The sequence below is a fragment of the Camellia sinensis genome, chromosome 10 (assembly GCF_055761805.1).
Source record: "Camellia sinensis isolate YWXY chromosome 10, ASM5576180v1, whole genome shotgun sequence".
Taxonomy (NCBI): domain Eukaryota; kingdom Viridiplantae; phylum Streptophyta; class Magnoliopsida; order Ericales; family Theaceae; genus Camellia; species Camellia sinensis.
Window position 1 is genome coordinate 145,352,576 of NC_138970.1, and position 27,131 is coordinate 145,379,706.

Below are 27,131 nucleotides of genomic sequence, written 5' to 3' on the forward strand. Positions count from 1 at the left end.
CAACAGTGTCGAAACTTGATCTTCACCGTACACAATGAAGCCCTCGGGATGATAACCAACTTTGGTGAAGAACTTAGGTCTAAATCCCCATGGATTTGGAGAAATCAAAGAGAGAAGATGACCTCTGGAGAGAGAAGCTCTCGATCTGGAATTCTAGAGAGTTTTAGAGACAGAGATGACTGAAAAAGTGATCTGAAATATCAGATTCACGAACTGATATCACATGGTCCGCTTGAGCGTGGAATGCCCCGTTCGGGCGTCAAATACACTAACCCAGTACTTCTGCAGACAGGTCAAACTTCTGAAACCAAACATTCTCCACTCAAGCGCATAAACGGCCGTTCGAGCGGACAAGCAACTTCGAATGCATTTTGCATTTTTGTTTTTGGGGGCGTTGCCCCTCAACCCCGCCAGAGCTCTTCCCCATGGACCCCCACGAGCTAACCGGGCAGCTCGACCCCCACCAGGGTGCTGCCCTTGGACCCGCCAAGGGGCGCTGCCCCCTAGACCCCCGCGAGCTGACCGGGCAGCTCAGCCCCCGACCGGTCCATTCGAAGTGGCAAAACATGAAAGAAGGATCGAAACCGGGATTGCTACAACCTTCCCTCCTTAAAGAATTTCGTCCCCGAAATTTCAAATCAAACTACCCAAACAATAGGGTTTCTAGCGATCAAAGCCACGCTATTTCATTTTCAAATCACAATGCTAACTCTCAACCAAATTCCACCATTTCCACCATGGTTATCTCATTAACAACAACCTCTCAAATATGCATAAACATGAAATTTCCCAAAAAGTAATGGCAACTCTAAACAACATTATACTTAAAACAACAACGCACATATCAATATGTGGTTAACAACTTTCAATACATTTTCCCTCAACACTAAGGAATATTACAAAGAAAAGCAACTTAAGCATTTTCAAATAAATCTGGATATTTGGAGCGGACTTCCGCCTCCCGTTCCCACGTGTAGACACACCATTTTGACCGGCCCTAAGACTTGGGTGCTTTCTTTTGATTATCCGATGATGACAATTAGAAAGTGTTTCTCACAGAATCCTCAGTAAGAGAGATGGAATTTGAACTTTAAACCCAACTTTCAACATTATAGCCAAATTGTTTTAAAATACTAAATATTCCATTAGTTTAGTATTTTTGTAATTTTACATAATTTTATGTGTTTGTTCATAATTTTGGTGTTTTTTTATATAAATTGGTATAAATTATATATTTTATTATATTATATGTTTAGTATTTTGGTATAAATTATATATTTTTATATATTTTATATAATATTTATATTATATATATTATATAATAAAAATAATAAAAGAATTTGATGTCGGTCAGCTCAGCTGCCGACATCCCCCAGATCAAGCATATATATATAAATATATCTTATGATTATATTATTATTATATTATATAGATTTGTTGCCTATATAAGGTGATCAAGAGGCTAATGAGAGGAAGGGGGAGGCTAATCAGAAGAAGGGGGAGGCTAATCAAAGAGAGGAGAATGAAGTGGTGTGAGAGAGTTTGAAAGAAAAAAGAATTAGAAAGAAAGAAAATTAGCTTTTTTTGGGAGAGAGAGAGGGAAAATAAAATATTTTCTTTGATATTTTTATTTCCATTTCATCAATACACCATTCAAAAACCAACCACTAAAGCTGTAATTCCAAATTTTGGACTGATAATTGATAACCCATTCCACAGACTTGAGTAATCAAATGAAAGTTTGTGACTCAGAAAATTCATCATTTCCCCAAAAGGTGAGTTTTCACAAATTTTCGTTTAATTTAAAAATGTGATATAATTTGTTTAAATATTTCATTTACTTCTTTTCATAACTGTTTTTTTATCGCTTTAATGAGAAGGTTGCACCACTTACATATTTGCTGTAATTTAAATATTGTATATAAATTGTTGTAATTTATTACTTTAAATAATATACCCCACCGGATGAATAGTAACCTCCGGCGGTGAATAGTAACCCCGACGATGAATAGTACCTCCGACGGTGAATAGTAAAAGTGGTAGGTTTCTCTCAAGTTCTTTTGGGGCTGTTTTTCAACATCTAAACTATGTGATTTGAAATTGTAAAAGTGGAGGGGTTAGCCACCCTTCTTTCTACTTGTTTACTAACTTGATCCTATTTAATTTTGCTCGCTTTCTATAGCTTAATTTCAACACTGTTGTATGCTATTTAGGGGGCTGTTTAATTCATTTCAATGATTTATGTTTTAAATATCAAGTTTGTTTGTACTAACCAATTAATCAACTTTGCATAATGATCTCTGCAACCTCCCTCTATTCTTTGCTTATTTCGATTAAAAAGTTGTGAAAAATTAAGATTGTGGTTCAAGTATAAGAAAGGAACTCTTCCATACTTAATGGTTTAATCTCTTTGGAGGTTCATTACCAAAGGTATAAAACGCTCTATACTTAATGGTTTAATCTCTTTGGAGATTAACTACCAAAGGCATAAAACGTTTTATGCTTAGGAGGTTTATTACCAAATGTATAAAATGTTCTATGCTTAATGGTTTAATCTCTTTGGAGATTTACTACCAAAGGCATAAGACGCTCTATACTTAACGGTTTAAATTCTTTGGAGGTTCACTACCCCAAATGTATACATGTTCTTGTACTAAAGCACAATCTTTTATTTTTCATTTGTTTTTATTCATCAGTGTGTTTACTTTTAAAGGACCAATTGATCATTGGGAATCACCAAGGAAAGTGTCATTATCACTTATTATCAAGTTTGGATTTCAAGTCATTATCACTCAAGTTTGGAATTTTCTAAGTCATTATCACTCTTTTGAGTTTGACTAGTCCTTATTGCACATCTTGAGTTTGACTTGGAATCCCTTATCGCTTATAAATAAGTTTTACTCTTCCTTTATAATTTCCCCTGAAGAAAATAAGATTTGTTTCTCGGGTTAAGTTGATGCTTGTTTCTCTTTATTGCGTTTTGGACTTAGTGGATGTAAATATCACTTTTACACAAATAGAAGAAAAGATAAAGAAATGGAAAGGTAATAAAAAAAAGCTAATAAATTTGGTTAAAATTAGATTACAATTGACATAAAGAACCAATATGATTAAATGAATTCGGTCGGACGTTATACCGAGTTTATTGTGTCAAGGCTTGTCTTATATCAATTCTTGTAATAAATTAGACAGCCCCTTTCATTTATTATTCATTTGGCTTTGTAATAATTATTTATTCGGGCATTTGGACATTCGGACCCTCCTTCGCGAGGACAAATATGTAATAAGTTGTATGCCTTCCAACCCCCATTCTTTCTCCTTTTTATTTCACTGCTTATGATGGTTAGATTAGGGACATCATGTTTAATTAGCATTTTCCATGATTTGCATCCATTCGTTTACATGCATAAAAGTTCGGCTCATCATATTATTCAAATGTCAAATTCAAACTCTTTACTTGAGTACATGCGCTATCACAGGCCTTGAATTGACTCACATGCCATACTAGTAACCGAACCTTAAATGCACGTTGCATGTGTTGCATTAATCATTAAATTAGAATCATGCATTTTTTTCTAACTATTTGCTTTCTTCTTGGACGCGCCTTCGGACATTAAGGTAAGCATTTTTGCTTTAGCATATTGCATAAGTGTGAATGCTATCATATCAAACATACTACCATGAGGCTAACTGCTTATTTGATATACCTATTTGAATGCCTGTGGATGAAGGCTAATCACTTGAATTGGGATACTTTGATTCATGTATATATGAGATGACCATTTTAAGTGATACATATTCAAAACACTTTTTTTCAAAACAAACATGAAATTAAACATTCCAACTTTTCGTGAAAATTAGTCTATACTTGTATGTTACATATAGAACAAGAGCATATACTGTACATAAAAATCACATCATAATTAGTAGAGGCCGATCTTTGATCGGGTGAGTGGGGTGTTCAATTATTGACCATCCCCTCTCATACCTAAGTTCCCGAACCAAGACACTTTGGTAACGACAAACTAATGGCCTTTGGCACGAGTTATGGGTTTCCTAAATTTTTCAAAATAAATATTTAGGTGGCGACTCTGATATCTGGAAAAGCAGTCCATTTTTTGCATTTGATTCAAACATCAATTTTTCAAAAGAAATTGCCAGATTTTGACTCTTTTTGTGTTTTCACTGTTTTGCATTTGCGAAATCAAAATCAGAACCAACACACAAGTGGAGTCCGAACTGTAAGGGCTATTCATCCTTCCAAAAGGAAGCGCGAAAAGCTGAGCTACACCACGTCGCTTCTTCAACCCCATGGTGTCTCCACGACACCTTTACCAACGGTGTAGTTTTTCCCCATAGCACTTGCTCCCGGGTATCTAATATTTCAATCGGTCGTTCTTCGTAAGAGGCATCCTCATCTACCTCCAAGTCAACCCAATCAAGAACATGAGAATGGTCGGGTTCATACTTCCTAAGCATAGATACATGAAATACGTTGTGAACTCCCGAAAGTTGTGGCGGGAAAGCTAACCTGTATGCCACTTCCCCAATTCGCTCTAAGATCTCAAAAGGCCCAATGAACCTTGGAGATAATTTACCACTCTTACCAAATCTCATCAAACCCCGCCTTGGTAATATTTTTAGAAACACATAGTCACTGTAGACACCCCATTTTTAACTAACCTTAACACTCAGACGTCATTGATTGAGCGCTCGGTGATTGCGCATGTTGTGCTCGTTCTGAGGTTACGGAGCCTCGGCTGAAAGCCTTGCCTCTAGACTTCGGGACTTTTTTGTGCTTTGCCTCGATTTGTGAACCAGGTTCTGTTGTCTCTTCCCAAAGGGAGGGAGAGGTCTCGTAGATCATCTCTCAGTGGCCGTAGGCTACTTTTCGTGGTTGTAGGCCGCTTTTCCCATTTGGAGACCAATTTCCAGTTTTCGAAGCCGTCGGTCGTACGCCTCTGTTCGGGACCGCTTAACTTCCTCTGTTTGCTCCGATTTTTGGCACACACCTTGTTTCCTCTCTCTAGAGGGACACTGTGCGCCGGGAGACCACCTTCGTGGTTGCACGCCACTTTCGATGCTTAACAGCCTGTTTTCGGGGCCTCCAACCGCGCGTTTTGGCCCCCGAACCTTCGTTTTGCATCCGTCTTGGTCCATTTTTGGCATGGACCCTATTTTCATTGTTTGGAAGGTGGTACAAGGGTGGGAGACCACCTTTTCTCCTTGGAGACCACCTTTCCTCGGTCGGCTAATTTTCTTGACAGGTAAGTGGTCTCCCTCACTTTTAGGCCACAATTACTGGTCTCCCACCACACTACTAGCTTGCATTCACTTGGGAGACCACCCTAGGAGGAGGCCGACCACCTGGACCTTTTGAACTTGGTCGGCCGACCACCTGAACTGGTCGGCCAGCTTTCTCATTTTCTGTCTCACTGAGTTGATGCCAGCTAGAAGCCTCAGATTGCATCCTCCATATTTAAACTTGGTTGTAAGTTTCTAGGAGAAGCTTTGAAGCTCTTGGTCTATAAAGGAAAGGCTCCTCTTCCCTTGCAAGGGTTCAGAAATTGGCTCTAAGGCATACAATATACATCTCTCTCAATATTCCATTGTTCTTGCACATTTACACTACACCTCTTAGCCTAACACCTCCAACACCAACGTAAGCTTGTTAGAAGGTCTTGAGAGGCCCTAAGGTCTGAGTTTTTGGCCTCAAAGCTGCTAGAGTTGCTGAGCTTCAAGGGTAACACTTCTTTCCCTCTTTTTGGCATCTTTTTGTTCCATCTTTTAGCCTAGTTTGCAAGCATATTTGAGCTTTATCATAAACTGAAAAAAGTCTTATTTTGAGCTTTTTAACATGTTTGTTTAAGACCATTTTTCTGTTGGGGGCCATCTACCCCCTTGCATGCTTCATTTCCCTTTGTTTTGAGCCATGCATTAGGGCCTTTGTGTTAAGATTTGTTGGCCCTTTTGACCACTGAAATCCAGCAGATTTGCAGTGGTTATTATGTGTTTTTGAGCATCAAAATCAGAGAGGGGTGACCCTCTCACCCCTTTTCTTGTTTTCTAGCATATTTGGCGTAACAAGGGAGCCCATGTGTGCATGCTTCCAAGCCTTATTTCAGGCCCCTTTCAGTGAGTTTTAGGGCCTGCATAACCTCTTTCTAGAGGTGGTTTTTCCATTTTTGGTGTCCATCATGCATGTGTAGAATAACCCTCTTTATAGCCTATCAAAGGAGCCTATCATTCTTGCATGCATGGACCATGTTTCATTGAGTTTATGGACTTTATTTAGCATGTCATACCCCTAAATTTTTCTGGTTTGGTGGCCACTTGGTTGCCTTATATACTTGTAGTGCAAATCCTCTTTACTGGCTTGTGTTGCATGCTATTTTGGTCCTTGATTCTAGCACTTTTTGGCTATGATTTAAACTGATCTTGTGCATGTTTTGGACTACCTTAGCTCTATTTTTATGCCGCATGGTCAAATAATGCTTTCTATGCATGGTTGTAGTTTAATACCCTTGCCTAGCTTTGAGTTTCGGGGCCCATTGCATGCTTGTGTTGAGGTGTTTCCATGATTTGGGGCCACTATGCATCATATTTCAGAGCTTATATGTATGCCATATTCCCATGTTTTCCACTCTTTGAATGCGTTTGAGAGTCGTGCTTGTTTGCCCCGTTTTTGGACCATTGCATGAGTTTCATTTCTATGCATGTTGAGCCATCATTTTAGGCCATTTTTCCATTGTCTTAGACCTGCCTAGGGTCTGTTTGGGGTTGGTTTTGCCATTTGTGCATTGCTTTGTGTACCTCTAGTGTAATCCACTTCACTAGTTTCGGTATTCGGGCCATCTAGTATGCATTGTGTGACATATTTGCATGATTCGGGACCATTGTGCATCATGTTTCAGGGCTGAAAAATGTGTGTTTGTATGCCATATTTCATCGATAAAGTTGCATTTGGTGCCTTAGGGTCGGTCCCCTACATTGGTACATATTTGCATGTGTTTTGTTGCCTAATTCCATCATGTTTGGCCACTGATTTGAGTGTGGCTGAGGCCCACTCATTTTAGTTTAAGTCCATCTTGCATTATGTATGCCATATCCATGTTGTCGCATGCTCAATCGTCGCATTGTGTATGCTTTGTTCATGTCTTCATGCATGTCCATCTTTGTATGTGCATTGTGTATGCCATATATTTCACGTGCATTGAGTATGCCATTTGTAGTTCATAGCATTGCATATGCTAGTTGCATCTTTGCATGTCATTCCTTGCATGTCCACATGTCTTAGTTGTATTTCGTTTAAGATTGCATGCTAGTCGCATTATTTCATTATGTTTAGAATAGGGTTTAGTCCAAACACGGGAAACGATGGACATTTCGTACTCCAAGTGACGAAACGTGTGAGAACCTGAATATAAAAATTAAGTAAATAATTAAATAATAATATTACAATCTCAAATATTTTGGTGGTGAATTCTAAGGTGCAAATTAAATATTATTGAAGGATCTTTTAATTAATTTTTAAACCTAAAATAAATTTATGGTGGATGGAAATTCTTGATCCTAAAAACATAAACTTTAAATTTTGAGGAATCATATCAAACGGAGGAATTTTGAACTGAAATTTTTACAGTAGATCAATTACATATTGAATTGCATATCTGATTTTTTTCACAATTTTTGGGAGTCGAAATCCATATAAATTGAGGTATTCAAATCTGTCTAGGAAACCAGTCCGAAACAGTAAATTCAGGAGTGTTGTTCTCTTTGGGTATAAATCCAAAACTTATCAAATTAGTGTCATTAGAACCGGTTACGAGTCTAGTTTTGTACGTTTTGGCCTTGCATTGATTTATCGTGTATATTAAGAGAACCGTCAATTTCTTTAAAGTGCTGCAGAAAACAACCTGTTTGGATATAATAAATTGTAGATAATTATTTTGATAAGAAAATCAAGTGAAACCAATTGGTTTTGAAACTTAGGATATATTAGTTGATATCTGGAGGTTTTTGGAATTTTTCGAATAGCGTGGAGTGGGTTTTGTAATTTTCCAAGTTAGCGAATAGATTGGGAAAATTTGTTTAAAACTCTGTTTTATCTCAAAGTCACATTTAATTAAGTTTCAGCCGGAACCCATGTCTTGGGTGATTTTAAACCTTGAAGAACATGAACTTAGATAATATTTAAGAGTAACAGTGAGTTGGGTTGAGCCATGTTAGTGCGCTTTAGTTTGGGGTTACTTAGTTCGTATTCTTTAGTATTTTTAAATTAGTTGTGACGTATAGTTTTTATACTTGGTTCAGGGCACTAGTTGGACTTTTACACTCTATTCGAGGATTATATTATTTCGGTTTCAGGTGAGTAGTTTCATGCTACGTATTTTTATAAATGTTCCCCTACCCTGAACTGTTGGAAAATTAAATTGTTGTTTCAAGACTAAACTATTTTGATAAATTATTATATTGTCAATTGAATCAAATTATTTATGAAACATGTGTGAACTTGGCATACTGTAAACTATTTGTTTTGGTCTCATGTTTATAATGATGAACTACCATGTTTTGTGAAACTGATGTGTATTGATTATTGGGACCATGTGTGTATTTAGTCCAGGGAAATTATTCCACTGTGTGTGGTGACTCTAGCCACTAGGGAACAAATCCGGGTTAGGTCGTGATGACTCTAGTGCTCAACGATTGTAAAGAAAAGACCTTTAAAAACAACTAGGTGACCTTCAATCGGATCATCTTTGAGAAAAGGCACAGGTGCCACCCTGAGGATGACTCTTAGTTCGGTATTGGATCCAACGGGGCTTATAGCCTTGAGAACTGTGTGGCAGATTATTTGTTTTTATTGGTACCCAGAAAATTATTGGTGTTCATGTTATAATCTGTTTTAAGTAGAAAATGTCGTTTATCATGTTCTTGCGAGACATGAGTATTTTAAGTGTTGAACTGTGGAACTTGCTTTTTGAAACAGATTGTATTTACCAAACTGTATGCCAATCTAGTTTCTGTGATATATATCTTATTTTGGAATTGAACCCTGTTTTCAAAACTGTATTTACTATCCATGTTGCTGCTCACTGAGCTATCAGCTGATTTAGTTGTTTACCAATTCCAGGTGTTAGGAGGACTTAGAGTGGACTCATGGCGTAGCAGGGACTCAATTGCATGGACCTCTAGGGCGTTTATTTAATTTGTTTTAGGTTGCTTTGTCAAATTTGTGCATATTTATATTTATTCTTATCGAAGTTCATTTAGGATTATTTTTGATATGTGGGTTGTTTATATCCCATAAGTTTGGATGGTTTTTTATTACGGTTGATTTTGCCGTTTATAATTGTGACATGTCAGGATTGAGTTTTGGTTATTTATTATTGGACTATTGTTCAATTGTTCAATGTGATTGGATTCGTTTTTAGGCTTACGTGTGCCTTGGGCTAAGTTCCTGTGGGCCACGGCCGGTCACGCCCGGATTTGGGGTGTGACAATTGTGGTATCAGAGCCAGGTTATCGAGTTACATATCTTGCATTTCATCATTTAGACGAGGTCCAAGTCCCTATAGTCCTTAGTAGTGTTTGGTTAAGTTAGTTTTGTTTAAGCTTGTGTTGAGCTTTTCTTAATTTCGTTTTGAAGGTTAAGAGATGGCACCTAGGAGAAGAAATGTCAATGCTCTTGGAACTGATCAACCAGCTACTAATCGTAGAGTTCCCCCTGTTCCTATACCCCCTACCGTACCACCTATTGCTCCAGTCGTCCCTGAAGCACCAGGAGTTGTTCCTGCTACACCAGCCGCACAGGTTTTACAGTCATTGTTGGGATTACTGAACAGTCATGTAGCCCCACAACCAGCAGTTCACCCAACTTTAACTTTGGATAGAGGTTCCTTATTTGAGAGGTTTATGAAGGCAAAACCTCCAGAATTTCACGGAACAGTGGACCCTACGGAGGCAGAGGCATGGGTACTAGAGATGGAGAAAATATTTGATGTTCTAGGTTGTTCAGCAGACCAGAAGGTGGCCTTCGCAGCTTTTAGGTTCAAGGGTCAAGTAGAGCATTGGTAGCGCATGGTGAAGCGTCAATATGAGGGTAGAGAAACAGAGCTAGTGTGGAGCAAGTTTCTAGAATTGTTTAATGAGAAATACTTCCCTGAAGCGGTGCGAAGGCAGAAGCAAGTGGATTTTCTCAATTTGAAGCAAAATGACATGTCAGTGGCTCAGTATGAAGCCAAGTTTGCGAAGTTGTCGAGGTATGCCCCACATCAGGTGGCCATAGAGGAAGATAGAGTGATGTTGTTTGAGAATGGCTTGCGGTCAGAGATCTATGCAAAAGTAGCTATTTTGGAGATGAAGACATATTCTGCATTGGTAAGCAAGGCATTACTAGCTGAAAGGGGAGTAGAAGAGGAAAAGAGAGCTGAGGAATAAAAGGTGACAAAACGTGTCTCGATTCTCGATCGCTTACGTGTGCCTTGGGCTAAATGTGATTGGATTCTCGATTCTCGATTCTCGATTCTCAATTCTCAATGTGATTGGATTCGTGTTTAGGCTTACGTGTGCCTTGGGTTAAGTTCCTGTGGGCCACGGCCGGTCACGCCCGGATTTGAGGTGTGACAAAACGTGTCTCGATTCTCGATCGCCGACACTCCGGATTACCTATGACGAAGTTTAGGCCTTGTTGTGTTTATATGTGCATTCATTCTACATCGAGTCGTGCAAATTGACCCCTCGGCCATCATGCATCGAGATACGTGATTGGTGCACGAGGATCGAGGACTACACTCCCTAGAGCTTATGCAATGATGGAGAGAGTGGTCATGCACACATATGTTGAAAATACTTTGCTATGCCCCTTTCTCGCTCTCTGTTGTAGCAAACCGGAAACCGGCAGCAAAAACTGGTCAGCAACCTTCTGGAGCTTTGTACAGCATTCTGGGACCAGTTGCAAACAGAGGCAAATTGGGGCATTGCAACGGATTTCCCGACAAAGCGACTCAAGCATGCATGCTTTCCTTATCATTCAAGACCGAGCTGAGGCAGTGCATTTCATTTAATTTGCATGCCAATTTATTTATCTTAGTTAATTTGTTAATTAATTAGGGTTATGTAATAATTAGCTGTAATTCGTTATTCATTTGGTTGTGTATTATTTATTCGGACCCTCCGAGGAGGGCAATGTTGCAATAAGTGTGCGTGTGTGTGATGTATGTCTTCCAACCCTGTGTCTTTCTCCCTTTTATTTACCAGCTTATGATGGTTAGTTTTAGGGCATGTTTAAATTAGCATCCTTATGCTCGTATGTTTGCATCCATTCATCTGTTTGCATGCACCGGGCTCGGTGCATCATACTAACTGCATTGTATTTCAATTCCGAGTTGAATATGTGTATCAGTTGTTGCATCTCATATGCCATCTTAGAATAGCCGAGCCTATCTTAATTGCATTTTTGCATATGTTGCATTAGGCATTTCAGCATAGTTAGGATTCATGCATGTTTTCTAATTAGCTTCTTTCTTTGGCTTGAAGTACTCGGTAAGTATTTACGCTCTAGCATCCTTGCATGCGTGTGAGTGACTGCCATAATAGCATGCTTACCATGAGGCTATGTGCTTATGTGATATAACTGCCTGAATGCCTGTGGGTGGAGGTTGGGTTATTTGAATTGGAGCAATGCATTGAATGAGAGTTTTTTTTAAAAAAAAGCCCGCTTGAGAGTGGCAAAATCATGTTTTCTAAGCCCACCTAAGGGTGGCAAAACCCGTGTCTTAGCCTACTTGCGAGTAGCACCTTCAAACCGTTTTTCAAAACGAACATAAGATGTTTTGTTCCAACTCAAACGATCCAGTCTATACTTGTATGCTGTGTGCATCACATAGTAATTCTAGGCTAATAACCGAAATAAGAGCACATAATGTTTTCAAAACTCGATATCATGGTTAATAGAGGTCGATCTTTGATTGGGCGAGCAGGGTTGCTCACGAAGTGACCTTCCCCAATCGTACCCAAGTTCCCGAGCCAAGGCAACTTTGGTAATGATGGATACGTGGCCTTAGGCAACGAGTCAGGGTTTCCTAAATTTTCCAAAATAAAATATTTAGGTGGCGACTCTGTATCTGGAAAAGCAGTCCATGTTTGGCACTTCTTTCAAAAAAAAATCTGGTTTCAAAAACGATTTGCCGGATTTGGACTCTTTGATGATTCATCGGTCTTGCATTGCACTCTGCGAGATTAGATACAGGACCGTGACATTGAGTCCTGAACTGTAGTGAGCCTAATGAACAAAACAGGATTCCCTCCCGGGACGTTCGGGGATGTCTACAGTCACCATCTTCAAAAGATAAAGGTCGTCTCCTCTTATCAGCAAACTCTTTTGTCGGCTTTAGACCGTAGCTAACCTCTTCCGAATGAGAACAACTTTCTCGGTTGTCTCTTTAACAATTTTCAAACCCAGTAACGGTGCATCACCCACTTCAGCCCAACAAATCGGTGATCTACAAGGTCGGCCATATAAGGACTCAATTGGTGCCATCCCAATACTAGCTTGGTAACTATTGTTGTAAGCAAACTCAATCAATGGTAAGTGCCTTTCCCAAGACCCCTTAAAATCAAGGACACAAGCGACATCCCCTTTCATACCCCTCCACTAAAACTGACGACTAAGATCATGATACATTTTAGTGCCTCCCGGGTGTACCGCAAGGCGTGAGTGATGCAACTCCCAAAGTACTTCCTTTTTACAAGATTCTAGTACAAACAAACGGTCTAGGTAACGTACACTCAGATCCGAGTGAACGTTCAAACCTTTCTCTTCCTTCCCATTGGAAATCTTAACACGGATTCATTCTACATCACGGCCTCCTCGTTATGCCTCTATGACCTTACTAACCAAGGTAGGTTGAGCATTCAAAGTAAACAAGGTAACACTCTCTCCAGACTCATCCAAGTACAAATCAAACTTGCTAATAACATGTAGCATATCCCATTCCCGAATGGCCACACTTGCCAAACTACTCACAGATTTTCGACTCAAAACATCGGCCACCACATTGGCCTTCCCTAGATGATAGTGTAACTCAAAGTCATAATCCTCCATAAATTCCATCCACCTCCGTTGTCGTAAATTCAAGTCTTTTTGAGAAAACAAATACTTTAGACTTTTATGATCGGAGAAGACTTCAAACTTCTCACCATACAAGTAATGCCTCTAAATTTTCAAAGCAAAAATCACAGCTGCTAATTCTAGATCATGCGTCGGGGAATTTTTCTCATGAGTTTTCAATTGTCGTGAATTGCCCCCTGGACGCCCGCGAGCTGACCGGGCAGGTCGACCCCCAACCGGCCCAGTCACAGTGGCAAAACATGATAGAAGGATTGAAACCAGGATCGCTACAAAAGTTGATTTCAAATAGGCTACAATCTGATTGTAATATATTGCATTATATAAACTAATGATAAAAATTTTATTTTGCAAAGTCCACTCATATAATACATTTCTTATTTCTATCCCAAGTGAATGGCCAGTGTATGGAAGTTCAACTAATCTAAATAAAATGATTCTTTTATTTAATTTCCAATCATTATTAATAAAATGTGCAGTGATACCTTGATATTCTAAATCGTTATTTGACCACAGATCAGATATTAAACAAACTCTTCTATTCAGATTTTTTAAAATGTCAAATAATTTACTTTTCATATTATTAAATTTCTTTAAAATTTTGTTTCTAGTAGTATCTTTGAAAAACCTTGATATTGCAGGGCAAAACCTCTGCGAATTATTTTTCCTAAAAAATCGAGACATTTACTAGTAGTAAAAGGTTGTTCTTTTTTAGTAACATAATCAATTACAAAATTTTGTGCATGTATAGGATCATATGAAAATGTTTACAAATTATCAATTGATGAACCTTCTAATTGCATTTGAATTCTAATGTTAGGTTGTTGACTTTGTAAATGTCTTTGAGCATGCCTTTTTAGATAGCTAGTAACCCCCTGCCGATGCAGTACTAAGTAAATGTACACAATATTTACATTTTGCTTTAAATACAATTGTACCATCAAGACTAGTTACAAATACTATTTTAAAATGCTCTCAAACAGTACTAGATGTGCCCCTAGATGATGATGCTACTATTAGAAGAGAGATATTAGCATGCCCGGCCTTGAGATTTCTAGGGCCTAAAACCGATAATCAACTAATAAATTTTTGGGGCCTTTCACATTTTTTTTTTTTCATTGAATGAATTTATTTATTTTTTTTTGAAGGTAAAGGACAAAATATTTGTATCAACATCACAAAAAATACTTAGCATTACATTACAACAACTAATAAGTATCAGTTGATCCTCGCTTTTCTTGCATTTTTAGAAGTAGATAAATCAATCATACTTGCATAATCTACTTTTTTTGTAAAATCATTTTCAATGGATAACAATGCTCCATTCAATATTTCTTGTGACATGGTTGATCGAAGGTAATTTTTGATTATTTTCAACTTTGAAAAGCTTCTTTCCCCGATGCAACTATAACCGGAATAGTCAAAGTATCCTATAAGCAACCCATGAATTTGGGAAACAATTTGTAATCAACTGCGGATGATCTCTTCCATCAATATCGGAAATCTCACCATATTTTAAAAATTCTTCAAGGTTCACACACCCCGCCTTCAATGATGCATCGCTGCACTTTTTCAAGTCAAACAAAAAGCCAAAGTTTGCCTCATATACTTTAAATTGTTCAAACCTATTTTTGAGTGAACAAAGGGCTTGATCAACAAAATAGAAGAAGTAATCAACTCTAAATGATTCTTCAGCCGACTGGATCACTTCTTTGCTAACATTCTGATCAAATTGTTTCTTTCTAGAAATAATGCGCTTTTCAACAAATATAGGTTCAATTCGCAATTTACTTGCCATTTTTTTAGCTTCAACCATAGCCTCCATGAAACCAACTTCTTTATACATTGCAGCATACTTAACAAGCCCATCTAGTTGCTTTACAGCAACTGCTGTATCCATATCTTCACTTTGAAGAAGCTTGCTAACAGAGTTTACATGAAACAACGAATTATACCAAATTACAATACTAAACAAGAACTCAAAAGTCTCAAGTTCATGAGTTACCAGGGATTTAGCTTCACTTTTTGCAATTGAATCTGTGGTAGGATTGTTGTACAAGTCAGCTAAAGCATCTCTTATTTTTGAAACATGGTATTTTAGTGGTTTAACACTTTCAATGCGACTTTCCCAACGTGTTTACGACAACGACTTAACCGTGAGGCCTTCCTTTAGATTATCTTTTTAAATTGTCCAACATTGAACGAAAGATGAAAACAATTCATATATGCGTTGTACCACACCAAAAAAAGTTTTTGTTTTAAAGCAAGAGTTGGCCATATTACAAAGCACAAGGTTAAGACTATGACAACCACAAGGTGTATAGAATGCTCTAGGATTTACTTGAAGTACTCTTGTTTAAACACCTTTATTTTTGCCTTTCATGTTAGAGGCATTGTCATGTCCTTGCCCTCTTAAGTCACCAATATCAAGTTGAAGGTTAACTAATGCTTCCTGAAGTTTATCAAAAAGTCTTAGCCCCGATGTATCATCCACATTCAAGAATTCCACAAAAAACTCTTTTATCGTAATTGGACTTGTTGAAACCTCTATGCATCGTACAACAAGAGACATTTGTTCTTGATGGCTTATATTCGGAGTACAATCAAGTATGACCGGAAAATATTTTGCTAGTTTGATTATCGACAAAATTGAACTTTTGACTTCCCCGGCCAACATTTGTATCACCTCGTTCTGAATTTTGTGACTCAAATAATGGTAACGAATCTTACCCTTTTCTATCTGCTGCAAGTGTTATTCCATCGTTGGATCAAACTCGCCAATCATTTTAATTATGCTTAAAAAAAGTCCACTGCTCTCTTCATAAATCTTCTCATGGCTTCTACGAAAAGGCAAATTATTCTTGGCAAGTGTTTTCACAACTGCAGTTATCATCAATAAAACCCATCTCAAGTGCTTTCTTTCTTTGTTGACTTATTCTTATATACTTTTATCTATTGTTTGATGCTTTCCTAATCTTTCCTTCAACTCAATCCATTTACTCATGCAAGTAATGTGCTCGCTACCACTTTTATAGCCTTTAGTCTCTCACTAATATTTCTCTAGTCTTTAAATCCTTCGGTAGCCAATTGAGTCTTATTTCTCTCTCGCTTAAACAACTTACAACAAAAGCAAAATACTCTATCCAAAAGTTTCGAGTATATCAGCCATGTCCTATCAAATTTTTCTCTATTTGGTAAATGTCGAATGTAATGAATAGGTGAGAAATGCCTATGCCTAGAAGAATCATCCTTAGGGAAGTTGAACTCACAATTTCTTCTCATAGGATCTCTTTCAACTAAAAAATCTCGTAAATTCTGGTCAATTATTTTCCAAGTCCCCAGATCATCTATATTTGAATCCTCACATTCCACTTTTATCTCATCATCTTGATTGGCTTCTGCACTCCCAAATTCCCCACTTCCTTCTTTATTCACCAAAATTTCATTCTCATTATTCACCAAATTTTCATTCTCATTATCCACCAAATTTTCATTCTCATTATTCAAGTTTTCAACTGGTTGTTCTATTTGTTTGTCACTCGTATAGAACTTATCAATAGCTCCTGTTTGACACTCAACTAATTTTTTGACTCTTTGTTTCTTTTTTCTTTTCGCGAATCTAGACGAATAATTTCTTTTAAGAGTCATGATAACCTGAGAACAAAATTCTTTTTTAGATCAAAATTCAAAACAAGAGCACCACCACCACCACTTAACAAAACACAAAACTTTTAAATTATATGATGTGGACTATTAAACTTAAACAAATTCTTCTTGATGATGTAAATACCAATATTATAATAACAATTGAGCAAAAGACAAGACAAATATTTAATTAATTGAATAGAAAAAATAACCTACCTATACTGCTCCGTACTGCTCCATTATGCTCTGTTTGTGTGCTGCTCACTGCTCAGTGCTGCTCACTGCTCAGTGCTGCTCCGTTGTGCTCTTTGTTGGGCTGCTGCTGTCAAGCTGTTAGGAAAATTGGATTAAGAGTAGTTAGGGTTAGGAATTAGATAGGGAGAGAGAATAGGCCCTTTCAATTTTGAATGGGCCTTTCAATTTTTTAATGGGTCAATTTATTTTAAGTTAGTTTGGGCCTTCTTTAATTTTTTTTTCGGACTTAAAACATATAATAGGAGGGGGCCTCTTTTTTGGGTCTATTTTAAGGGGCCCTAGGCCATGGCCTGGTGGGCCTATGCCCAGGGCCAGCCCTGGATATTAGGTACAGTAGAAGGAGAATCAACAGATTCATGTTGTGTATATGCATCAATATCGACATAAACATTAGGAATATTGGAATCCATAGTAATATAAGTAAAATAATATATATGAACAACAATTAATTAAAATAATGAGTAAACAATAACAAGTAAACAATAACAACTAATATATGTTAAGAAATAATTAATGTTACCGGCTGGCGAATGCGATACAAAAATTAGCTTCTTCTAATAAAAGTTTTTCCTTATACAATTGTAATTGCCACTTAGGGATGAGATTTCAAAATTAATTGAGAGAGTTCAGAATTTAGAGAGAATGAGAGTTTGAAAGAGGGATTTGTTTGTAAGAGATAAAATGGAGAGGGGTGGTATTTGTAGAAGTTAGGAGGAATGAAGGGTTAATTTATAATAATAAAAAAAATATGGTTGTTGTGAATTTCACGATCATTTAACTGTTTGAATTTTTTTCTTTTCAAATTTCTTATTGTTGCATAGTGCAGGCGTAGAGATCTATTGGGATGAGCCAGGCTAGTGGAAAAAAAATTCGGGCCAGGCTCCAGAACACACAGTCCTAACCAATTTTTGAGCCCACCTGAACCACTGGCTTGCGAGCCAAAATTACACCCCTATATTTGGTTTAGATTTTTTACGTGACTATTTAGATTCTAGTTTTAATAAATTAAAAATGGTTTTATTATAGTTTTGTTTGGTTTTTATTATTGGCAATCTCGTTTGACAAAACTCTCTTCAGTTGTAATTTTATTCGATCTTTTATTTAAGTGAGTTTATGAGTATTTAGATGCAAATCCAAACCGAATTGTGCCTACGTAGAACAGTTTGTGATCTTAATCCTATCATGTTTGCCACTTCGCTGACTATGTCGGGAATCAAGCTGCCTAGTCAACTCGTAGGGGTGTAGGGGGCAGTGCCCCATGGCGGGTCCGAGGTAGCGCCTAGGTGGGGTCGAGGGGTAGCGTCCCGAAACAAAAAGCAAAATTGCAATCGAAGTTGTTTGATCACTCGAGTGGCCGATTATGCGCTCGAGCGGTCGATTGTGCACTCGAGCGAAGATGCAATCCTTTCAGAAGTTTCACTCGCTTGCAAAAATACTAAGAGTTGTATTGTTACGCTCGAGCGGCCTTTCTTGCGCTCGAGCATAGATCATGTTCTGAAACATGGGTTTTAGTCAGTCCACTTGATCGTCCATTCCTACGCTCGAGTAGAGATCGCAATTCGATCTGCTATAAAGTTGTAATTAAATTAGTTTCTAGGGTACGGCTTCCAAATCTTCTTCTTGGGTAGTAAGGTTTTCATTTGGAGTTTCTTTGCTACTTTTCTTTGAAATCTCTGAGAGTTTATATCATGAATTAAGTAGATTATATCAAAGAATTTGTTTATTTTGTTTTATTCACAAAAGAGAGATTTGTTCTTTGGTGAATTCCGTGAAATTTGGGCCTGAAGTTTTGGTGGATTTCGGATTAGCTTATCGTTGTAGATTCGACATCGGTGTTGTGGATTCAACGTTAGGCAAGATAATTTCAAGGTCAAGATGGGGTTGGAAGAGGCACACAGGGATTGGTTCAATTCAGGCGTGGATTCGCTAGGTAATTGAGAGTACACTTGTGTAATTTTTTTGTGTCTTCTTAGTAAATTGTTTTGTAGCTTTTGCCCGTGTTTTTTTATCACAATTGGAGGCTCTCTTATTGTGATTTTTTCACGTAAAATCGTAGTGACGATTTGTCTTTGATCGTTTGATTGGTATTGCCAAATTTTAGTTAAAATTGATACATCATCACAAATCAATATCTCGAGGATTTTAGATTTTTCAAACTTGATTCACATTATAATTTTCAAAATAATTGGTTTAAATTAAACTTATTCATCCCCTTTAATATGTACATCAGCGTGTCACAAAAATAACTCTATTTGGTTTGGAAATTTTAAAAATAATTTTTTGAGTTTTTAATCTGTATATATATATATATTTTATACTAAATTTGTTTAAATATTTTAGTCATTTTTTTTTATTTTTAAATTCATTTAATCTAGATACACTTAAAAATATGAAATTTGTACAATTTTTAAAAAAAAATTCATTAAACACAAAATATATATATATAAACTTTTAATATGTTTTTATATTTTGTTTTATTCAAGGAATTTTTTAATAATTGTTTTTACATATTTAGTCTCACATCTATGCTTCTATGTTTGAAAGAATTGAATCTATAAATACAAATATTTTTTATTTCATATCTGTATATTCTATATTTAAAACTTTTTTGTGTTAGCACGATTCTAAATTATCTTTATAGATTCAAAACACCATGTGTGCGCGTACTTGACAATAATTTATAATTTATCTATTATTATAATTATTATTTTTAAGCTCATAAAGTCCTTTGCCAACTTTCAAAAAAAATAAACTTTTGCTTAAAATTGGCATTGACATGTTAACATTCACATTAATAGGAGTGTAAAATTGGCCCGCGTCCCGTGGCGGCGCGAAACCCGCCCGCGGCCCATAGGCGGCCCAGGGCGGGGCCGATCCGGGCCGTTGACAATGTGAATATTCACGTTGACATGTTAACATTCATATTGATAAGAGTATAAAATTGGTCCGCGGCCCATGGGCGGCCAAAAGCCCGCCCACGGCCCGAGGCGGGCCCGGCCCGGCCCGTTGACAATGTGAATATTCACATTGAGATAAGAGTATAAAATTGGCCAACGTCCCGTGAGCGGCCAAAAGCCCGCTCGCGGCCCAGGGCGGGCCCGTCCCGTTGACAATGTGAATATTCACATTGACATGTTAACATTCACATTGATAGGAGTGTAAAATTAGCCCGCGCTCCGTGGTTGCTCGAAACCCGCCCACGGCCCGTGGGCGGCCCGAGGCGGGCCCGGCCCGTTGACAATGTGAATATTCACATTGACATGTTAATATTCACATTGATAAGAGTATAAAATTGGCCCGCGCACCGTGGCTGCCCAAAACTTGCCCACGGCCCGTAGGCAGCCCGAGGCGGGCCCGGCCCGGCCCGGCCTGTTGACAATGTGAATATTCACATTGACATGTTAACATTCACATTGATAAGAGTATAAAATTGGCTCGTGCCTCGTGGCTACCCGAAACCCGCCCGCAGCCCGTGGGCGGCCCGGGGCCGGCCCGACCCGGCCTGTTGACAATGTGAATATTCACATTGACATGTTAACATTCACATTGATAAGAGTATAAAATTGGCCCGCGGCCCATGGGCGGCCAAAAGCCCGCTCGTAACCCAAGGCGGGCCCGGCCCGACCCATTGACAATATGAATATTCACATTGACATGTTAACATTCACATTGATATGAGTGTAAAATTGGTCCGCAGCCCGTGGGCGGCCCGAAGCCCGACCGCAGCCCGAGGCGAGCTTGGCCCGACCCGTGACAATGTGAATATTCACATTGACATGTTAACATTAACATTGATAGGAGTGTAAAATTTGCCTGCTGCCTGAAGCTCTCCCGCGGCCTGGGGTAGGCCCGCCCCGTTGACAATGTGAATATTCACATTGACATGTTAACATGCACATTGATAGGAATGTAGAATTGGCCCGCCGCCCGTGGGCTGCTCAAAGCCCGCCCACAGCCCGGGGCAGGCTCGTTTGGGTCCGAGCTCGAGCATGTCCAAGACCCTAGGCTAGGGCCTAGGCCATCACTTTGAAGCCCGGCCCGGCCCATCAGCCTGCTTAAGGCCCATTCAAGGCTCGGTCCGAGGCCCAGCCCGACTGAGACACAATGTCTTTTTTTATGGAAAATAATAAAATTTTGGTAGAAAAAATTAAAAAGAATTAAAAAAAATGGCCAGGCCTGCCCAAGCCCAGCCTAAGCTCGAGCCTAGGCCTAGGCCCACTGGCCCGACCCGAGGCTGTCGTCTTCGGGCCGCGGGCCAATTCTACACTCCTATCAATGTGAATGTTAATATGTCAATGTGAATATTCACATTGTCACGGGCTGAGCCGGGCCCGCCCCGAGCAGCGGGCGGGCTTCGGGCCGCCCACGGGCCATGGGCCAATTTTACACTCCTATCAATGTGAATATTAATATGTCAATGTGAATATTCACATTGTCACGGGCCGGGCCGGGCCGGGCTCGCCCCGGGCCGCCCACGGGCTTCGGGCCACCCATGGGACGCGAGTCAATTTTACACTCTTATCACTGTGAATGTTAACATGTCAATGTAAATATTCACATTATCAACTGGTCAGGCCCGTCCTGGCAACGGGCGGGTTACGGGCTGCCCATAGGCCGCGGGCCAATTTTACAGTCCTATCAATGTGAATGTTAATATGTCAATGTGAATAATATTCACATTGTCACGGGCCGGACCGGGCTCGCCCCGGGCCGCCTACAGGCCGCGGGCTAATTTTACACTCCTATCAATGTGAATGTTAACATGTCAATGTGAATATTCACATTGTACATGGGCCGAGCCCCTACACATTGACGATGTGAACATTCATATTGAAGGTGTGAACATTCACATTAGGGGTATTTTGGTAATTATGTCACCCATAGGACTTATTGAAACATAAGAAAATAATATGAACTAAATAGAACATAAGTAGATGAAAAGAGTATTTTGGTCTTCTTATCTCAAATAGGACCTAATGGAATAGTCCAAAAGAATATGAATTGGATGGAACATAAGTAATTAAATATGGATTTATGGAAAAAGCTCCCTAAAAAAAATCAAAAAAATCATTTCCAAACAGTTTTTATATTTTTAACTCATATTGTAACTAAAAAGTTTACTTTCCAAACGAACCTTTGGTTGTTACAGATGTTCAACCTAGGGTTGGGTAAGCATTCATTCAATCCGCCAAAATTGGATGGCCTGAACCAATGCATCATAGAATGAATGATTTCAATAGTCTAAGTGGACAAATGTAAATGCATATGGCAAATGAGAGGTCACCCGACCTAACTCGATTCACCAACGCACCTAAGAAAATGCTATTATGCTTTTATATTATGTGTTAAAAAAGACCTTTTATTTAGTAATTATATTTGGTATTTATAAAATATGAAGGTTCAATTTTTAAAAAAAAATATAGAAAATGAAGAATTAATAATTTTGGGGTCAAAATAGTAAAAAATTATTGAAATTCGAAAAAGATCCAAAACAATAAAATACAAATAACGGATGACAGACACCAGACTCGACCTGATGTGCGAGTAACCTTAGCCTAATATAAAAATAGATAAAAATCTCCTGAGATATACTTAAAATACAGATTGCCTCTTACGATTTGGAAAATTATAAATACACCTTTGTAAGAATTTTTTTATTTAACAAAATTAATTAAAAAAAATTCTAATAGCTCTCCTATACAATAACAAAATTACCTAGATTATTAATTGAAATATATTTATGACATCATTAAAAACTATTAATTGACTTAATGATTTATTGATAAAAGATGTCATTTGTTATGAAATTAAAAATTTAAGAGGCTGGATGTAATTTTTAAAACCACAAAAGGTAATTCATATTTTACCCTATAAAAATTTACAAAATAGAGAGGATAATCACATATATTTTAACTGAATCCTATCTGCCTATTCATTTTCAGGAAATTCTATTTATACACACTCTTTTTGGGTGTTTGGGAAGTTGGCTATTTTAGTAGGTTAAAATAGTTGTGTTTGGGAACAGAGTTGAATTTTTTTGTAATTAGATGTGATGTTTTATGAAAGAAAAAGTGAAATAATTATGAGTTTGATGTGACATTTTATTTATTGTTATCTTTTAGTGCTATTTTAGCCAAAAAAAGCCAAAACTTTTTCTTCCCAAACACTCTCTTGCATATCATATCTCAGTTCACACACTTAATGAATTCGAAAAAAAAAAAAAAACCATTATACCATAAATACCTTTTTATTCATCCTTCCAACACTAACCCTAATCTCTAACCCTAACTAGCCACTGTCGCCACCTCCACCCTAGCCGTTGCTGCTCATGGTTGTAGCCCATCGCCGTCACCTCCTCCTTCTTATTCTCCGATGAATCTCCTCCTTACTCCACCTACTTCACCACTGCCAGCCTCACTCCCAAACCCTTTCCTACCTCCTTCTTCCCTCCACTACTAACGTCACCATCTCCCTACTATCATTGTCGCAACCTTCCATCTCATTTCTTTCTTTTCCTTGTTATTTCCTTTTCTGAAAACCCTAGATCTAGGGCTTGCGTCGTTCTTCCTCTCTACCGATGTTGTTCTTTCTTGAGTTGTAGAATAAAAGAAAGAGAAAGAGAAAGAAAGAGAGAGAGAAATGCGTGTGAAAAAGAAAATAGTGAGATAGACACGATGATGATAATGAAGAAGAACAAGAAGAGTGTATAGATGTAAGGCTGATGATGGTGTCGGTGATGGAAGACACGATTGTGATAGCAAAGATCACAATGGCAGATGACACGGGTAAGCCTATACAGGCTACAACCCACCGTTTAGGGCCCAATACATAACTCAAATATTAAGGCCCAACGCTGTTGGAGCTCAACATGGCATTAAGAACCAATAACACCTAAACACGTGACAAGAGAAGGACAAGCCACATAAGTAGACAAAGATCTTGCAAAGTTATTACACTGCACATCAGCCATTAATGAAAGCCCTTGCAGCATTTATTGCGATAAGCCCTCCCCGTCGAGGTAGAACAGCCTCACCATGAACAAGGTAAGTTAGAGCATAGACTTTCGGCCATGGTGACAGGTCAGAAGGGACAACGAAATGATTACCAAAGGATATAAGCAGACGTTGAAGACAAGAAGAAGGTTAAGCTTTTTATCTCTAATCTATCTCTACATTCCACCTCTCTTTCTAACTTGCTCGTCAGAGGGTTCGCTGGGAGACTCCCCGTTCCCCGTTGAACTCTTGTGCAGGTCTTCTGGTGGGCTTGATACCTCGGACTCTGGTTTGGGAAGCGTGGATCAGTCCGACCCGTTCCATCCGAAACACGCTGCATCATTAGTTGGCGCCGTCTGTGGGAACCTTTTGCTCTGAGCGCTAGTTGTGCTCATTATCGCCGGAGACCTTTTCCCAATAACCTCTTCCTACCACCTGCGAAGGTGGATGGTCACAACTAGATCCATGGCTTCTCACCACAATATTGCCGACCACCAAACTGACCCTCCCAATCCAAACAACCCACCGCAGTATTTTACCGAGCTCACCAACAGCATTAACCACCTGGCCGAGCAAAACCAAGCGTTGATTAATGCTCTACTCCAAAGAAACCTTCCCATGCCTCCTCCACTACCTCCAGGTATTCCACCCAACCAAGAGCGAGCTCCAAGTCATCCCATCCAACAGCCTTACCCCCCCAACCTGGAGGGTTTGCAACCCACTCCCCCAGATATGAACCCGCCTCCCCGAATCCCTCATCTGTCAGTCCAGGCACCCACCCCCGAGGGAGAGGCTAGTAGTGTCCAGCCTCTGCTGCATTCCGATGGTGACAACGTTCCTCTCTGGGACGCAGAACTCCGAGCCATGAAGCTCCAGCTCCAAGGAGTCATGCAGAACATGCAGAATAAACCATCAACCACAGCCAACTCACCATTCATTACCTCCATCAGGGACAAACCCTTACCTCCTAAATTCAAGATGCCCTCGCTTGACTCTTTCGACGGCACAACAGACCCGGTCGACCATTTGGAAACTTACAGGACCCTCATGATCCTCCATGCATTCCCTGACGAGATCATGTGTCGCGCATTCCCTATGACTCTTAAGGAGTCGGCGCGACTCTAATTTAGTCAACTGCCAGCAGACTCTGTCTCCACTTTCCAACACCTAAGTGACTCATTTCTCAGCCATTTCATTGGTGCCCAGTGCCAGTGGCGTCCGGCAACCCAACTCCTCAATATCTGTCAGACCGAGGGGGAGTCGCTGCGCAGCTTTGTCACCCGCTTCAACACCGAAGCCCTACATGTAGCAGAAAACGATGACAAGGTCATCCTCACGGCTTTCATGGCCGGTCTGCACTCATCTGAATTCCTTTTTTCCCTTTCTAAAAACCCCCCGACCTCCATGGCGACCTTACTTTCCAAAGCCCAAAAATACATGAACGCAGAAGACTCCCTAGTCGCCCAACAAGATCCTATAGCCAAACACCCGACCCCCAGAGAGAAAAGAAAGGACTCCGAAAATAGACACACCCAATGCACTTACCCAACACCTTAGTATACCAACTGACCACCCCGAGCCGACCGGTCGGCGCCAACCCGACCACCCGACCGGTTCGAGCGATACACACCCCTTAATTCCCCCATGGAAAAAGTCCTCAACCAAATCCAACAAGCCTACCCCCTTAAAATGGCCACAACCGTCACGGTCCCCTTCCAACCGGCAAGACCAGTCCAAATACTGCCGTTTTTCACCAGGACCGCGGCCATAATATTGAGGAGTGTGTTAACCTCAAAGACCAGGTCGAGGGCATGATACATCAGGGATGTCTCAGTCAGTTCACGGAAGCTCGCCCTCAGCAGAGACAAAAGACTGAACCTATTAGAAACAACTGCCGGCGTACCTCTTCCAGGCAACCCGCACAACCTATTCAACGTCATGATCGCCCTCCACAGCAGCCTCGGGCACAAGGTAACCCTGCCTTCCTTATCGGAGAGATCAGAGTTATTGCTGGCGGGTTTGCTTGTGGAGGACCATCCCGCTCGGCTCAGCGGGCAAAACTCAGAAAGATAAGGCAGGGCTCAGACAAAGAAGTTGCCACATTGGACCGCCCTTGTAAACAGCCCAAGCAGTGGATGGAGCCCATCACCTTTACGGAGGCTGACTGCACAGGCATTCGTTACCCCCATGACGACCCCCTCGTCATCTCTGCCCTCCTCTCCAATTACAAAGTCAAACGGGTTCTCGTCAATAACGGTTGTTCTTTAGACATCATCTTCCTAAATGTCTTTCGCCAGCTCAAGGTCGGGGAAGAAAGTCTGTCCCCTCTCCAGACCCCATTGGTCGGTTTTACTGGAGATTGGGTGACCTCTATCGACTCCATCGATCTTCCCATCAAAATCAGAGAATACCCATGGCAGACCACAAAATTGCTCACCTTCCTCGTCATCGACTGTCCCTCTACTTACAGCATCATCCTCGGCCGCACCGCCCTAAATACTTTCCAAGCCATCATATCCACTTTCCATCTTGCCATCAAATTCCCCACTGATCTTGGGGTCGGCATATTGAGCGGTGAGCAGACCGTGGCCAGGGAATGTAACGTCGCTTCACTTAAAGAGGTCAAACTAAAGGAGGCTATGATCATTGAAGGGCTCGACGTCAGGGACGAGGATGAGCTGGTCAGAGGGGAACCAGTGGAAGAGCTTGTCGAGGTCCCCATCGATCCCACCAAGCCAACAAAAACCGCCAAGATCAGTAGCCAACTATCCTTCCAGGCCAAGGCCAACCTTACTGCCCTCTTGATTGAGCACAACGACGTATTTGCTTAGACCCACTCCGACATGCCGGGTATTGACCCCTCATTCATCACCCATCGTCTCAGCATTGAACCCCATTTTCGACCCATCCGCCAAAAGCAGCGCATCTTTCACCTGGAACGCAATATCCTTATTGCTTTTGAAGTAGATAAGCTCCTTGAGACACAATTTATCACAAACGTGGACTACCCTAGATGGCTGTCAAATGTGGTTTTAGTTCGTAAAAATAATAGCAAATGGCGACTCTGTGTCGACTACTCCAACCTCAACCAAGCCTGCCCCAAAGACAGT

General features: G+C 39.7%; 2 protein-coding genes across 2 annotated transcripts; both read right to left on the minus strand.

The window, feature by feature from the left end:
- Window positions 1–14,549: 14,549 nt before the first annotated feature.
- On the minus strand, window positions 14,550–15,701 carry LOC145800744 (uncharacterized). Its single transcript, XM_082890479.1, has 2 exons — window positions 15,551–15,701; window positions 14,550–15,166 (listed from the first exon to the last, which is right to left on the minus strand). The coding sequence occupies exons 1-2, from the start codon at window positions 15,699–15,701 to the stop codon at window positions 14,550–14,552; spliced, it is 768 nt and encodes a 255-aa protein (XP_082746605.1).
- A 488-nt stretch (window positions 15,702–16,189) lies between these two features.
- Window positions 16,190–17,439, minus strand: LOC145800745 (uncharacterized). Its single transcript, XM_082890480.1, has 2 exons — window positions 17,362–17,439; window positions 16,190–16,783 (listed from the first exon to the last, which is right to left on the minus strand). Exons 1-2 carry the CDS (start codon window positions 17,437–17,439, stop codon window positions 16,190–16,192), a joined length of 672 nt encoding a protein of 223 aa, XP_082746606.1.
- Between the last annotated feature and the right edge of the window lie 9,692 nt (window positions 17,440–27,131).

Excerpts from the sequence above, each read along its gene's own strand:
- LOC145800744 (XM_082890479.1), bottom strand. The coding sequence starts at position 15,701 with ATGTCTCTTGTTGTACGATGCATAGAGGTTTCAACAAGTCCAATTACG. Across the intron at positions 15,167-15,550 it reads TAACCTTCAACTTGATATTG|ATTCAATTGCAAAAAGTGAA; the intron begins GTGACTTAAGAG and ends ATCCTACCACAG.
- LOC145800745 (XM_082890480.1), bottom strand. The coding sequence starts at position 17,439 with ATGGATTCCAATATTCCTAATGTTTATGTCGATATTGATGCATATACA. Across the intron at positions 16,784-17,361 it reads CTGTTGATTCTCCTTCTACT|GTTATCATGACTCTTAAAAG; the intron begins GTACCTAATATC and ends TTTTGTTCTCAG.